At 45.4% G+C, this 14,837-nt stretch overlaps 1 protein-coding gene across 1 annotated transcript; it reads right to left on the reverse strand.

Annotated features, from left to right (window-relative positions):
• Positions 1 to 4,997: 4,997 nt before the first annotated feature.
• CD180 (CD180 molecule) lies at positions 4,998 to 10,288 on the reverse strand. Its single transcript, XM_074931568.1, is given in 8 exon segments — positions 4,998 to 5,126; positions 5,128 to 5,193; positions 5,195 to 5,492; positions 5,494 to 5,709; positions 5,711 to 5,968; positions 5,970 to 6,575; positions 7,239 to 7,405; positions 10,199 to 10,288. Coding segments are annotated over 8 exon segments (1,830 nt in total).
• Positions 10,289 to 14,837: the final 4,549 nt, after the last annotated feature.

Genomic DNA, 14,837 nt, shown 5'->3' on the forward strand with positions numbered 1-14,837 from the left:
AGAAGGTTGTGTTGTGTGCTGTTAGGCAAGAAGAATTTCCATTGTTATTGCCAGACAAGGAGGTATGGAATGAGTGAGTAGATGGGAGGAGATCTCATCTGCTCCTTTTCCAGTACAGACAAGACTAGTGAATGACAGAAAGTTCGTAAAAGATGCATCATTGACATCAGGATATATTTGTTAAATCGACAGATTTGGAAATGAGACTTTTCAACCATCCTGTTCAGAGTAAAATTCTCTTTCAAAAATTGAGTTGCATCTTAGTGATATCTTTTTAAAGCACAGTTGGGGAAGAAAGGAACGAAGGAACTTTGCTCTGAGTTTTGGTTTGTCCAATTGGAATAAAGATAAGTGCTTACCAGTCTCTGAAATGTGACTTGTTAACTAAGATCTGCTCAAGCTTCTTCCCAGTGTGAATACTGGTAAAAAATTCTATTTTGCGGTGCTGTGTTGTACCATGACTTAAGTGACAGCTGTAGCCCGGGAGCCAGGATAGTGGTGAGTTCAATCCTGTTAGGCAGCATTCACCTCAGGTGATTCCCTTGTTCTCTGTGTGTGTCAGCTCCCCAGCTGTATTTGAAAAAATAAGAGATAAAAAGCCTGACTGGGGACCAACAACTGCATCAGATCAGAGCCTGATCGGGTAAACAAATTCTATAAAGAAAAATAAACCTACTGTCTTTTTATAGCCTTGCTAAGTAATCCTAGAAGACTAAATATTTGGTTTTCAAAAAGTTGTAGTAGATAATCTGGACATTTTAATGTATTGTAGCTGTATATAAATTTTCCTTCAGAAGAATCAGTCCCTGTATGTAGGATTTGTGTATCCTGAAACATACAGTGTATGCTGTTCAGCAGTGTTGCTTACATATTGTCATGAATGGCATTTTGCGGGCAAATAAGAAAGCAGAGGGGACACTGCAAATTAAAGAGAAAAATGACAGTAGATTAAGATACAGTCATCAAAAACAAGTTGTGTAGAGGGACATGGATGGATCACAGGGAAGTCTATACTTAATACTTTGTGTGCAAATATATATCACACAGGAACACCACCATTTTGCCTTTTCAGCCATCTTTAACTTCAGTTGACACATGAGTCTATGCCATGACATAGTAGGATTTCAGAAACCAGTGGTGTTTAAATCCTGTCTTCCTCTCCAAAGAGACATTTCACAAAGCAACAGCCCAACATGCAATTTTGCCTTCAAGTCACTACTACTTGTGGATCTGCCGCAGTTACTACCTGATACTTGCAGCAATTTTGTTTGTGCCTGTCCTAAGCTATGAACTATGTCATGCCCCCTCTTAAATTCACTGTTTGTCTGTCCCTTTCCTGAGCCCACAGATTTGAGAGAAAAACAATGGGGAAAACAGCTGTCTTTCAGACAGTGCACACACAGGCATTCATGCTGGATGTCAGAAAATGCAATTATTGGAGGCTGCTCATTTAACCAGTCAGATTTGCAGAGGGAGGGGGAAATTCACCTTGAACTCTAGGCTGACTTCAGGAGCATCTCTGCCTAGCTTCCAGGGACAAATCTCAGGCAGCATGTTTTGCTCAGTGACATTTGTCTCGCTTAGACCAGCTTTGGTGTTCTGCAGCTGGGCAGTTGGAGCGCAGTGCCTGCTGGTGGGGTCAGGAGGAGCTTTCTGTGCAGAGTGTGTCAGTAGCCACAGGAACAGGGAATACAGATCAGCAATATGGAGAGCTGCGAGGAGAGGCATTTTCTTGGTACCCCAAATCTAGGAATATTTATAGGCAACTGGAGAAGAAACATCAAACATTTCCCCCTGTGCCTTTTGGCAGCACACAGCTACAAAGACAGGAGCAGGAGAAGCTGTGGGGTAAGGCTGGTGGCACATATGTTGTGAAGCCATCTGAAAGCTGCAAGAATCCACATTATGTTAGTTTGATCTGCTACCAGACAGTAAAAGGGGCTTTCAAATAAAGGAGGTATTTCTTACATATTTCTTATATCTCTTATGTATTTGAGAAGACCAAGAAGGGATTCCTGTCAGCAATATCTTCAGAAATGAGCAAAAGCCTTCTAGTCCTGCTTGGATCTTTGAAATCTTAGCTAGTTCGCATGTTACAGAGGAAAATATCAAGGAAATGCCTTTGGGCTAGGAGCTGAAGTTGAATGTGGAGTCCCACATGGAGAGTGCTGAGAGTGTTCTTGCCTTCCATGTCTTGGTGAGCAACTGCAGCTCCTGGTTTAACACACCGGGGAGCCTTGCTGAGGCAGGGTAAGGCTCCAGGTGGTGTGTGCTCTGCCATGGAGGCAGAAGGGTCATACCCTTGGAGGAGGTTGTGTCTATATGTGGAGTTAGGCTGTTATTAAAGCACTAGTGCTATATATCACGCTATGGTAACACAGGGTAGGTAAGTACGCACAGCAAGCTCCCATTAGACCCTGGGTCAAGTGTGTGTACTCTCTTGTCACTGGCTTTATTCACACGTGATGGCAGAAAAAGGGATTTGGTTGTTTAGTAAAAGTAAATAATAAGAAATCTGTCCTTTTTTCCTGCCTAGCTGTTGCACATCCCATTGGAGCAAAGAGACTCTGACTTCACGGACACACGTCAGAAGCACAGTGAAGTAGCCATTAGGACCAAGGACCACCCATGGGATGAGGCTGCTTCTCCCCACAGCATCACGCCTTTTGCAGTCTCTAGTTTTTTCTCCTGAACTGCTGGGGGAAACAGTCCATTCCAGACTGGCACAGGAAAGTGTCATAGCTGTTGGTGGTGTTTTCTTGTCCTGTGTAAGCAAAGCATAGTGCCAAGCACCCAGAATCTTGACCAAGTCTACCGGTTTTATGGTTAAAGCTGAAATTGTTGCTAGTCCTGTTTACTATGGAGTCTAGTAAATAGTACAGGAGCAAGGCCTGCCTTGGGACAGAGGTTCAGTGGCCAGGAACTTTCTAAGGATCAAAATTTTAAAGAAATTGGAGAGATGATAGAGGCTGTTTCTGTCAGTCCTGCAGGAGTAGGTCATACGTGACTACAAATGCTGTGCCTGTTATTCACAGAAAGTAATTTTTTTTCTTTTTAGCACAGCAGGGTATGCTACTGCCAGCTCTTAAACACTGTTTTTCAAGGGCATTTGAAAGAGAGTGGGGGTTTAGTTGGTTTGGAGGTTTTTTTGTTGGAAGTAGTGGTGGTTTGATTTTATTTTTTTGAAGAGAACAAGGTTTGCCTTCTAGTCCTGGGATCTTTACAGGTGCATTAGCCATAGTAGCTGAGAGACCATGGCTAACATTGAGCTGAACTGGCATTTCTCTATAAGAGAAGTTACTCATATTCAAGGCTCAGGTCATAGTTTGTTTTTGCAGTTCTCAAATAAAAATTTTTCATTATTTTTCTAAAAGTTATAATACAAATGAGAACGGTTATTTCTTAACCAAAGTTAACAAAACACAGGTCATACAAAACCAGGAAGTTGTCTTTTAACACAATTTTGAGAGATCTTTTCCATATCTCCATCATAAACTTACATTTGCTGGTAATTTCACTTCAAATAGTGAGCACCCCAAATGACGATTGCAACACAGCATAAAATAGCTAGGACAACAGCAATGATTCGTGCAATGATGTGTTGATCCCACAGGAAAGCGAGGTGGTGGCCAGCTGAGACCCGGCTAGTGATTTGGGTTCAGAGCATCTCAAGAAAGGCAGAAAGGACAATCCAGTCTGACCTTAGTGCCAGGGAAGGTCATGGAGCAGGTCATCTTGGGTGCCGCTAAAAGTCATATAAGGGACAACCAGACGATCAGGCCCAGTCAGCATGGGTTTATGAAAGGCAGGTCCTGCTCGACAAACCTGATCTCCTTCTACAACAGGGTGACCTGCTTATTGGATGATGGAAAGGCTGTGGATGTTGTCTACCTACTTTACTAAGGACTTTGACACCATTTCCCACAGCATTCTCCTGGTGAAACGGGCTGCTCATGGCTTGGATGGGCACATGCTTTGCTGGGTAAAAACTGTCTGTATGGCTGGGCCCAGAGAGTTGTGGTGAATGGAGTTAAATCCAGTTGGCGGCCGGTCACGAGTGGTGTCCCCCAGGGCTCGGTTTTGGGGCCACTCCTGTTTAACATCTTCATTGATGATCTAGAGGAGGGGATCGAGTGCACCCTCAGTCAGTTTGCAGATGACACCAGGTTGGGTGGGAGTGTTGATCTGCTCGAGGGTGGGGAGGCTCTGCAGAGAGACCTGGACAGGCTGGAGCCATGGGCTGAGGCCAACTGGAGGAGTTTCACTAAGGGCAAACGCCGGGGGCTGCCCTTGGGCCACAACAACCCCCAGCAGCGCTACAGGCTTGGGGAGGAGTGGCTGGAGAGCTGCCAGTCAGAGAGGGACCTGGGGGTGTTGATTGACAGCCGGCTGAACAGAAGCCAGCAGTGTGCCCAGGGGGCCAAGAAGGCCAATGGCATCCTGGCTTGTGTCAGCAATAGCGTGGCCAGCAGGGACAGGGAAGGGATCTGACCCCTGTCCTTGTCACTGGGGAGGCCGCCCCTCGATTCCTGTGTTCAGTTTTGGGCCCCTCACTACAAAAAGGACATTGAATGACTCGAGTGTGTCCAGAGAAGGGCAACGGAGCTGGTGCAGGGTCTGGAGCACAGGTCGTACGGGGAGCGGCTGAGGGAACTGGGGGTGTTTAGTCTGGAGAAGAGGAGGCTGAGGGGAGACCTCATCGCCCTCTACAGCTACCTGAAAGGAGGGTGCAGAGAGCTGGGGATGAGTCTCTTTAACCAAGTAACAAGCAATAGGACAAGAGGGAATTACCTCAAGTTGTGCCAGGGAAGGTTTAGACTGGATATTAGGAAGCATTTCTTTCCAGAAGGAGTTGCTGGGCATTGGAATGGGCTGTCTAGGGAGGTGGTGGAGTCCCCATCCCTGGAGGTGTTTAAGAGTTGGATTGACATCGCGCTGAGGGATATGGTGTAGTTGGGAACTGTCAGTGTTAGGTTAATGGTTGGACTGGATGATCTTCAAGGTCTTTTCCAACCTAGATAATTCTGTGATCTCACTACCTCAGGGTCTTCAATTTTATCCAGATTCTGCTTTTACCAGGTGATTAAACCAATACTGGAGCAGGTGCAGTCCAGAGCGTTGTTTTTGCAACCAACATAAATTGATTACAGCGTGTCCTGCTAGGGATACTATCTTGTTACGTGGTACAATATTGGATCCCATTGTGGGCAAAATTTAGGTAGATGCTCTTGAGGTTTGAAAATACATCTGTGCTGAATACTGTAAGTTTGTTGTTGCTTGGATCAACATGCTGTAACTTCTTGAGGCTGTGAAATACTTGGTTGCCTATTGCTATCAGTTCACAGGGTGATAAAATTAGCACCTCTAAATTAGATAGCTGTTAGAACAGTTTGTCCTTTAGCATGACCCCTGACTCAAAGTTATTTTGACTAAGGTCCAAGAGCATGAGGTTTTCCAGGCCTTCAAAGAGGTGTTGAATTAATGTGGGAAGAGGAAAGATTCAGCAATTGCAAGAGATGTAAATTTCGAAAAGGACCCTGAGAGGTGTTGATATGAAGAGGAGTGAAAGCTAGGTCCAGCAGCTCTAGGTTAGCATCATCCTTAATGAGCAGGTCTTGGAGGTGGAGCTTTATGTTACGGCTCAGATTGAGGTAGTGAAGACTGCACAGACCACTCAGTGCTTCATTACAGCAGCCTGTTTTCTGTATAACTCTTGCTTAAATCAAGATGATGAAGCTTTGCCACTTTTTCCAAACAGCCAGAGTGCAGCTGCAGGACCTGCAAGTTCCCCTTGATGTAGAGGTGGGTGAAAGAGGTGAAGGCAGCAGAACTGATGTTGCAGAGGTGCTCAAAGGAGTTCACATTGAGAACTAACTAGTGAGATCATACCACTGATGCTGGGTACAGTGCTTTGATGTGGGTTTGAGTTAGGTCTAGTTTTCAAAGCCTGGTCAAGCACTGATATGTCAGCGTTTAGGTTTTGGAATTGCCATAGGTGCATATAGAGATCCTTGACAGAGATATTACAGAGGCATTGTAAAACATTTGGGCTTATGTAGGGGTTCTTTTGCACACTGTGAAATGTTCCCAGCCAAAGGGTCTGGGCTGTGAAGTTCTGTATCCTTGCCAGGACCCCAGAGATGTCAGCACAGCCCCTAAAGTCCAAACTGTAGAAATGGGACTGGAAAGCTCCAGGTTCAATGTATATAATGTCATTGCCCTTGAAGATAAAGCTGATCTTCTGCAGGATGCGGATATCTTCTGCTGTGATTGCTCTTACGTTGTTCTTTTGAAAGTCAGCGTATTTGAGGTTTTGAGTGGGAAAGCTGGGAGGAAGCTGCAGTGAAGAGATGTGGTTGCTGCCCAAGATGAAGGCATGCAAGCTGTACAGATTTGTTATTGGAATAAATGACATACTGGTTATTCCTGTCTATGTTAATACAAGCTGCTTCAGAGACCATGGGCCAGTGAACGTTGTGTCAGACAGAAACAAGAGCAGGTTTCCAGTCAGCACGATTGTCTTCAGCTGCCTGTTGCTGTGAAAGGCACTGTCATACACCCAGTTGATCTGACACCTTGAGAAACCGACAGAAACCGGTATCAATGTCACGTCTCATAAAACTCTCCCACTATATGTGGTAACCCAAACTGCACTTCATATCTGTAAAAACTCATGATCAGTTGCCTTCACTAGGATAAAATTATGTTTTTTCAGTGACACTTGCCTGGCACTTGTAAATTCACATTTAAATACAGGGTCCCGGTAAGAATGAAAAACTACCCTGAAATGATGGGGGTAAAGAAGTATTTGTGGAAGTCTTGGAGACATGAGGTTTTTAGTGTCCAGCTTAATAAAATGAAAATCTATTTTTCTATAGAAAGAGCTGGGCATTTCCAAGGACCAATCCTGTCTTTCTCTAGGTTTTAGGGAACAATATAAAAAAGTGAATTAAAAAAATACTATAGTGATTTTGCTGTCACTATTGTCTTAGCAGCAGTAATATCTGGAAAATGCATTTTTCACCTGCTGTCCTGTGGAGAAGAAGCCTAAGTATTCCCCAAACTGATCAACCTCTGCTTAGCAAAATACTTCACCAGCTGTCTGCAAGTGCTACTACTGGTTTCCCTGTGAAGGCAGGGAGATGCTCCTGTTGCGTGTTCCAGAGGCCTCTGGCTCTGGCAAGGGACAAGGGGTTTCACTAATGTGATGTGCAGAAGTGAGGATGCTCCTTCCATGCCTTGTTAAATCCAAGAAGAGAAGATACTTCATCTTAGAGAAGGTTGAATTCTGGAGGGAAGGGAGCACATCAAAGCTGAAGTCAAGGATTTCTGTTGTGACAGATAGTTTTTCAGGAATCTCCCTCAGTCCTAAACCTTCACAGCTATAGATTTTATTTACTGTAATCTGTGAAAAATATATAGTGAAACTGCAAGAGGTATGTACTGAGAATATAAATAGGAAACTATTGCACTGGAAAAAAAAACCCAAAACAACAAAACCAAAGAGGATTTTGAATTATCAAAAAACTCAGCAGCTAGAACCTAGAACCCTGAGAAGCCTCAGATAGGCTTGCAACGCATAACCCTAGGGTTTTGTGGAGTGTGTTTTTAAAATGAATGCCTTGAGTATCTCTTCTATTAATTTGAAGTGTGTCTCATCTGTAGTACTTTCTTATCAAAGTTAGCACATGTGAAGATTGTTTACTCTTCTGGATGAATTATTAATCCCTAACAAAGGATCCCCAAAAGGTAGTTTTAAATTCTGAGTTTCCTAAGTCTTGTAACAAATCTTATTCTAAGAAAAGTCTTAAGAAGACCTTGCAGAGAGGAGGTAAAAAAGAGCAGGTCTGGGAATGTTTCTAGAAGCAACATGTCCAGATTAGTTGGATTTGAACTGCAGTTACATACTGCATCAGTAGGATGGCAGGAAGGTTTATCTAAGGCTAGACAAAGACCATATCTTGTACACCAAGTCCTTAAAATTTCTATTTTAAGGATTTTCTGTTTAACTGAAAATAAATCAGTCTGTTATATAGAGAACTCTACTCTGTGGATACCTGGGAAATTCATCAAATGTGCCTGACCTGCCTTTGCCTGGTGATTGCATGAAAGTCAACCAGAGCCTGGGACTATGGCATGGAGGGAAGTGCCACCCCAAAATAGCCTGCTGTGTCAGTTGAAGCAGGGAGATGCTCAAAGATCACACTTGTCTCAACTGAAGAGCCACGATGGGGAGCATGGGTGCAGCCAGCGCAGGATCGGCCTCCTCCTCACCCAGCCCTGCTCCCAGTGGGAAAGGGGATGGCCTGTCCTGTGTGGTCACAAGGCAAGTGTGGGAGGGAAGGCATCCCCAGGGCCATGTGGGAGCTACAGCTCTGGCAATATCCTGCCAGGAAGTTTGGAGATGTTCTGCTTGCAGGGAAATAAATGCAATAATTGCATGTATTGGCCAATCTAAAAATTTAAATTAGATTCAGAGCTATTCTATGGGCTGGAAGAAAGCATGCACAGATGGCAGTGCGTTGTCCAGAGAGAAACGCATGGGAGCCTGGACAGTGCAGGTGTGCGCCCTGTGGGGCAGAAGCACGTGACTCAATATTGTTTTGATCAGCTGCATATGTGTGGACCCTGGGGAATGGTGCATGGGGTTTGGGTCTTTCTGTTTACATGGGACCATGAGTGTCTGAGATCAAACACTGTCTCTGCCCATCTGTGGCACAGGAGGGGCAAGCAGGCAGTGACAGGACTCAGTAGTCTTGCTGGAGGGGGAAGAACAGCAGTTTTTCTTGCAGACAACAAGCTGAATATGGTGAACACTTTCTCCCTTTTCTTTAAGCACAAATCCCATAACCAGAGGGTGCCGGGGTGCACAGTGGGAATGCCACGGCCCCACACAGCTGCACCAGGAGAGCTGCAGAGAGATGCTGGCAGCAGCATGGCAGAGCTGGGAGGAAGTGGAAGGTGATTGGTACAACAAAATGCCCTGCATGGGGTGGGGAGTGGGGAGTGCAGCTTCTCCGCTGTCCCACTCCTCCTTGCATGCTGAGTCCTGTCTGGAGCTCAGTGCTGGATGAAGGCACTGGGGATGGCACTGGTAGGGAGGTGACAAGCCAGTTCTGCCCAGGGCTGAGTCCCCCATGTGTGGGTTCTTGGCACAACCTGGGGGGCAGAAAGCCAGCCCAAGTCCCTGCTGTGACAACACTGCCTGTAGCACGGGGACTCAAGTCCAGCCTAGAAGCACTGAAATAATTCAGTGTCAGTAACTATAGAAATGGCAAACTATAGACTTAGAAAAGCTGATTCAATACTGATAAGCAAAGAATCACCTGTGGAGCTGACTGGTGCAGTGTGTGGTTTAGACAGATAAAAAATATTTAGCTGTCACTATAAATGAGAACAGTGCCTATGTTTTACTGTTCAGATAAAACAGTAAGTGACCTCTCTCCATACAGTTCAGGGTATGGAGTGGCTCTCACCGGGAGTTGAGGAGCAACCATCCCATGGGGGATCCCATTGTGCAACTCTGAGTGCTCAGGGATTTGTATGTTTAACTCAGTGAGGAGTTTGCTATTGGCTCCAAATGTGTGCTGTGTGGGGTTGGGTTTCCATGGTGCTTCTGCCCTGAATCAAAATCCTTGTCTTGTTTTTCCTTGTCTCCCACTTAGAAAAATCTTATGAGTCAACCTTTTCTCCTGCCCCTGGAAACGCCTGGTAATTTCTTGCCACTCTCATGTGGTATTGTACATTGACCAAGTGGCAAATAGACACCCCATCATCCCACCACTGTGTACAAATTCCTGTATGGGGAGGCCAGCACAAGAGGCCAAATCCTGGTATCTGCACTCTGTCTAGCTCTGATGTCTGCTGAACACCCCTGTGAAACTTTATTGTCCTTCAAGCTCTCTGACAGGTGAAGTGTGGTGCTGGTTTGTCAGTTTCCCAAAGTCCCCAGCAGTGGTAGGAGAGAATGTGAGGCTGCAGAGATGAGTGGGTGTGAGGAGGAGGAGGAGGAGGAGGAGTAGGAGGGGCAGTGACTGATGTCCCTGAGCACATCTCAAGACATCTGCTTTATTACTCTGATAAAGACCTTCAGATCCCCCTGAGAGAAATCCCTCAGGAACCCAAAACAGTCATATGTCTCCACCAGAGACTGTACACAGCTCCTGTATGTCAAGAGGGACCGGCAACTGTTACTTACCTCTGTGCACATTTTCTCTGTGGTGATGGATGCTTCACGGGTAATGCAGATGAGCACTATGAAAATCAGAAGGAAGAAATCACAGGCCATTACAGAGAGAGGCAGGTTGCTAAAATGGATTATCTTGTGCTACCTTCCCTTAATGAAAGCAAGACTGAGCAGCAAAGGTCAGACAAACAGGATGAGTTGGCTAGAAAGCAGGTTGTAAGGAAAATAAATGCTTGCTGAACCTTCCAGACTCAGTATGAGCAAACTAGTTTCAAAAGTGAAAGAGGAACTTCCCTGCTTTAAATATAGTCGAATTACTGTGCACTAATACTTTCCTGGGGCAGACCTGATTTTTAAAAAATGGAAACTGCGGGAAATTGCTCTTTATACTCTTGTAGAGTGAAATGTCTCCACTGAGTACAGGGTAGTTCAGTGTGAAATAGGAGGTAGAGCAAGAAAAGGGCAGATGACACTGCAGCATCCCACCAAAGGGGAATTTAATGCAATGGGAATTTTGAGTTGAACATTTCCTGTACAATCTTTGATACGTCACTTATGAAAGTCACAAGAACTTGTAAAACAACTGCAGCAAGGATTGTGATGCTGAAATGTGCTTTTGTCAGTAGAAACAGTAAACCTGAAAAGCAATAGTTCAATCTGAAAATGAACTCTTTTCCTCTTTTATTTAGTTTACGGATACTGATCAGTTTTCTGGAGGGGACAGTAGTTCTAACCATCTCTAAGATGGGGATATGCGTGGCAGCTGCAGGCAGGAGGGGATCCCTGCCAGCAGGACAGTGGTGTCTTGTCCTCGCTGCCCAGGATGGCACTGAGCAGTGGCTCTGTCCAGACAGCTCAACCTGCCTTTTGTTTTTCCTTTCTTCAATGGCTGAGTTATTAGCTTGACAACTTTGTTTTCAGCAAGCTTAAGTGGCTCTCTTCACTATTTTCTGGAGAAATGCATGATGAAAACATACTGGGCTCAGCAAACACACCCTGGCATGATAGGGAGAGGCTGGGTGGACTGAACAGCAGAAGCCCATCCAGCCCTGGTGACTTGATCGGTAAAGATTCAAGCAACCAAGATGCCATCTAGAGAGCATCAAGTTTGACACCCAGGAAGGTAGACACCTCTGGGCTTCTCTGATGCTAAGGACATGCACAAAATCAGTGGCTTTAGCTCTGAAATAACTGTATGGAGGTCACAGCCGCACTGGTAGCTGGACCTGATGTGTCTGTTGGATTTCACCTGAGCTCTGCTGTACTTATCCCTGCAGGAAGCTGGGGAGAGGGTAATAGTCAAGTAGCATGACCAGAGCTTAAAATCCAGTGTAGAACTCACTCTCTTCTGCATCTTCACCTAAACCTCTCAGGTGGGCTGTTGGGGCTGTTGGGAATGGAGAGGCCACAGCACTAGTGCCCTGCTGCTATATTTGTCTGCTGCTAGGATGTATCTGTACCCATCTGATTGGATGGGTTTCTTCTCCTTAAATTATAAAATATGAAAGAAAATAACTTATCTGAACGACAAGCTAAAAGTCACACTCCACGTTCAGCTAACAAGTTTACCTCTTTCTCAGACAAATCCACATTTGCTGGAAATCCTGCTCACACTGCAGCTGGTAGCAAAAACTTCAGAGGAATTTGTTTGGGATGTTTGCTTTTTGTTTGCTCCTTGTTTATTTGTGACTTTCCATGCTAATGCTCAAAGGCTAAGGTTTGGTGTATCTCTGTCATCCCTGCTGTGCTTTCCTGGCATGCACCATCTTGGACTCGCACTTGCACCCTGTGTCTTGTTTCTGGCAGGCTACAAGCCCTGGTGACACAGATGCTTCCTCAAATCAGACGTATCAGAAAAGTCCAATTTAAGATGAATGTATTGTTTTGTAAGAAAAGCCCTCTGAATTAGGAGGGGATATCAGCCAAAGCTAATCCCGCCTCTTCCTTCAGTGCAGTGAAGCATATTATTATGTGTCATGGAATTTGTGTGATGTAACAAAGTAGGAATGACTCCAGAGATTTTTGGGGGGTGGAGGTGGTGGGTTTTTGAGGAAATGGGAAGCTTTATGGTACAAATAATGCATTGCATGACCTGTCTCAATTTGGGGTAATGAAGAATTCATTGTGAAATTGGTGTTGCATGACTGAAGTTCCTCTCCTCATCCATGTTCACAAGCAATCACTGAGCTTAGTGAAAATGACTAATGATTAGAGGTATCTGAATTATTCATTATGTCTGCCTATCTGATTAATTTAGCTCTTTGTGCTTGTAAAGCAAAATGGGGAGGGGTAAAATTTATGGCAGCAATTAGTGGGAGGGGGTTTTGGTGCTGGCAGGGGCTTTGCTGTAGGCATGTGCTGTGGGCTCAGGCTCAGGCAGGCTGCCTCTGACTGCAGCAGCCAGAGGTGTTGCAGGGTGGTTCACCTCCCACGTTAAACATGGATTGCTCCTTTTCTGCATACTGGTGTTTTCTGTTCCCAAGTGGGTGTATCCTTTCTCCATCACTGTTTTCAGAAGGGTTGTTAGACCACAGGGGTTGCTGAGAGAGTCCCCTCATGAGTATTTTTCTGCTAATTATTTTACTTTGTGCTTGGCTGAAAATCTGCCCACTCTGATGATGGGAAATTTAAGAGCATGTAAACACCAGTGGTAACAATTGGCTTTAGTGTGATGGTGCTTGTCACTGAGCACTGTGTGAGATGCTGAATGTTGCTGGGGACTGAGCACATTACTCCTTCTGCCCTGTCGCTCTGGTGCTGTGCCATCCCAAACAAGTTGCTCTGCCCTGAAATCAAAAGGCCCTTGGAGAGGGCTGTACTTACCCCAGAGGTTCTCTATTTGAAACTGATTTCTGACATAGACAGGGGGAACAGCTCATGAGGTTCACCAAAATGTGTCACCCATGGCATGTGCCCGTGTGCAGTGGTCCTTCCCTCGCTTAAAAACCACCAGCAATATGGTGTTGGTCCTAGCAGGGACCACAATAGTGAAGTGCTGACATATTCCTCAGCCTAGCCAAGTGGATATCACATGGGCTGTTGGCACAAAGCTGAAGTCACAGGATGACAATTCCCACCCCACTGCAGAAAGGTGTGTCCTGTTTCTGGGTGGGATCCTGGGTCCTGCATGAGACTCTCTGCCCAAGCAGAGTTTGAGGGGAAATCCTTTCCGGTGTCAAATCTATCTGGCTGGCCCTGTGCCTGGCCTGGCCCTCATGTGGGGAAAAGCTCCCAGTCAGACCACAGAGCATACCACCTCTAAAAAGCCTGGCCTCTGAGGGATGCTGCAGGTGGGGTGCACCTGGAAAACTGCTCCTTTTCCAGAGTGGCCTTGGAAAAAATGTGTAATGACTGTAGAATTAAGTGGGAATCATCCTAAGACATTAAAAAAAAAAAAAAAAAAAAAGCAAATAGTGCAATGAGTTATGTATGTATACTAAAGAGACTTCAGCACCCTCAGAATTCCTCCGAGATGCTAATTCTTTCTTACTTAAGAGATGAATCATGTCAATATCTGGGTCTTCTGTAGCTCTTAAGAAGAAAGGATTGGCAACCCAACACAGCAGAGCTTCCAAAATACCTGTCTATACAGGACCAAAGGATTAAAGTAGTTTTCAGTCATTGCCTTCAAGTATGGATTTCAAGATTTTCCTTGTGTGTTGTTTTCTGTGATACTGCAACCAACAGATGGGATCCAAATGACTGCTTTAAATGCTGGATATTAAGAATCTTGAACCAGGGTTTGCTTTGAGTCAATGGGATTTGGGCCATGGCCATTCCCCCACTGCATCTGCACAGTGCCCAAGAGGAGACAAGGCAGCTGGGAAGGACTGAGGCCCCCTGCCCTGCCCTGCCCTGCCCTGCCCTGCCCTGCCCTGCCACAAACACCAATTTTCCAGAAGGAAAACCTGTGGGGGTCTGTTGCTGGCACAGCAGGTGCTGCAGTCTCAGGCTGTGCTCCAAGGAAAAGCCTAAAACAAGGTGATGCAGCAAGAGCATAAATCACCTGCAAGTGAAAAAAAGCTGCCATAATAAATGTCAGATTTTAACAGACTTTATGTGAAACTCCTCTCCTTTGTGCTGCAGCATCTTTCTGAAACCCTAAACGAGGGCAGGAGACAGCATCCAGATGTGCTCTCCAGTCCACACTCTCCATGCCTGTGAGCAATGCCCCTTCGCCTGCCTTTGGGGGTGATGGGGACACAAAAGGGAGAAGAGCTGCAGGACTGTGCTGTGGTACCCGCTACAGCTGTGTGCCAGAATGTCCAGCATGCATTTTGGGCAACCAGGGGCCAGGTTGCAGCATCCTCCTGCTCCAGGGATTCCTCTTCACCTACTTTGCCCTGCTCCTTGGCAGAGAACCACCAGCTTCTCTCCTCCAGAACTGATGGTTAAGGTTAATGCGGAAAGAATGCCACAGCTTCAATCTGAAATTTCCATAACTTGAGAAAACCACCTGCATAGGTAGTGACCTAAATGGTCCTTGAAAGAAAGAGAGAGTGTGACCAGGGATGTGATATGAGCACTGTGTATAGAAATATCCCAAACAAGTAAAGTGAGCACTCCTCTGGCCAGCTTTCCATGGATGGCTTGTTCTCATGTGAATTGTATTTGAGACAGTTTTCGAAAGGGTTGATGGTGAAGATGCTCA

The sequence above is a fragment of the Athene noctua genome, chromosome Z (genome assembly GCF_965140245.1).
Source record: "Athene noctua chromosome Z, bAthNoc1.hap1.1, whole genome shotgun sequence".
NCBI classification, from domain to species: Eukaryota; Metazoa; Chordata; class Aves; order Strigiformes; family Strigidae; genus Athene; species Athene noctua.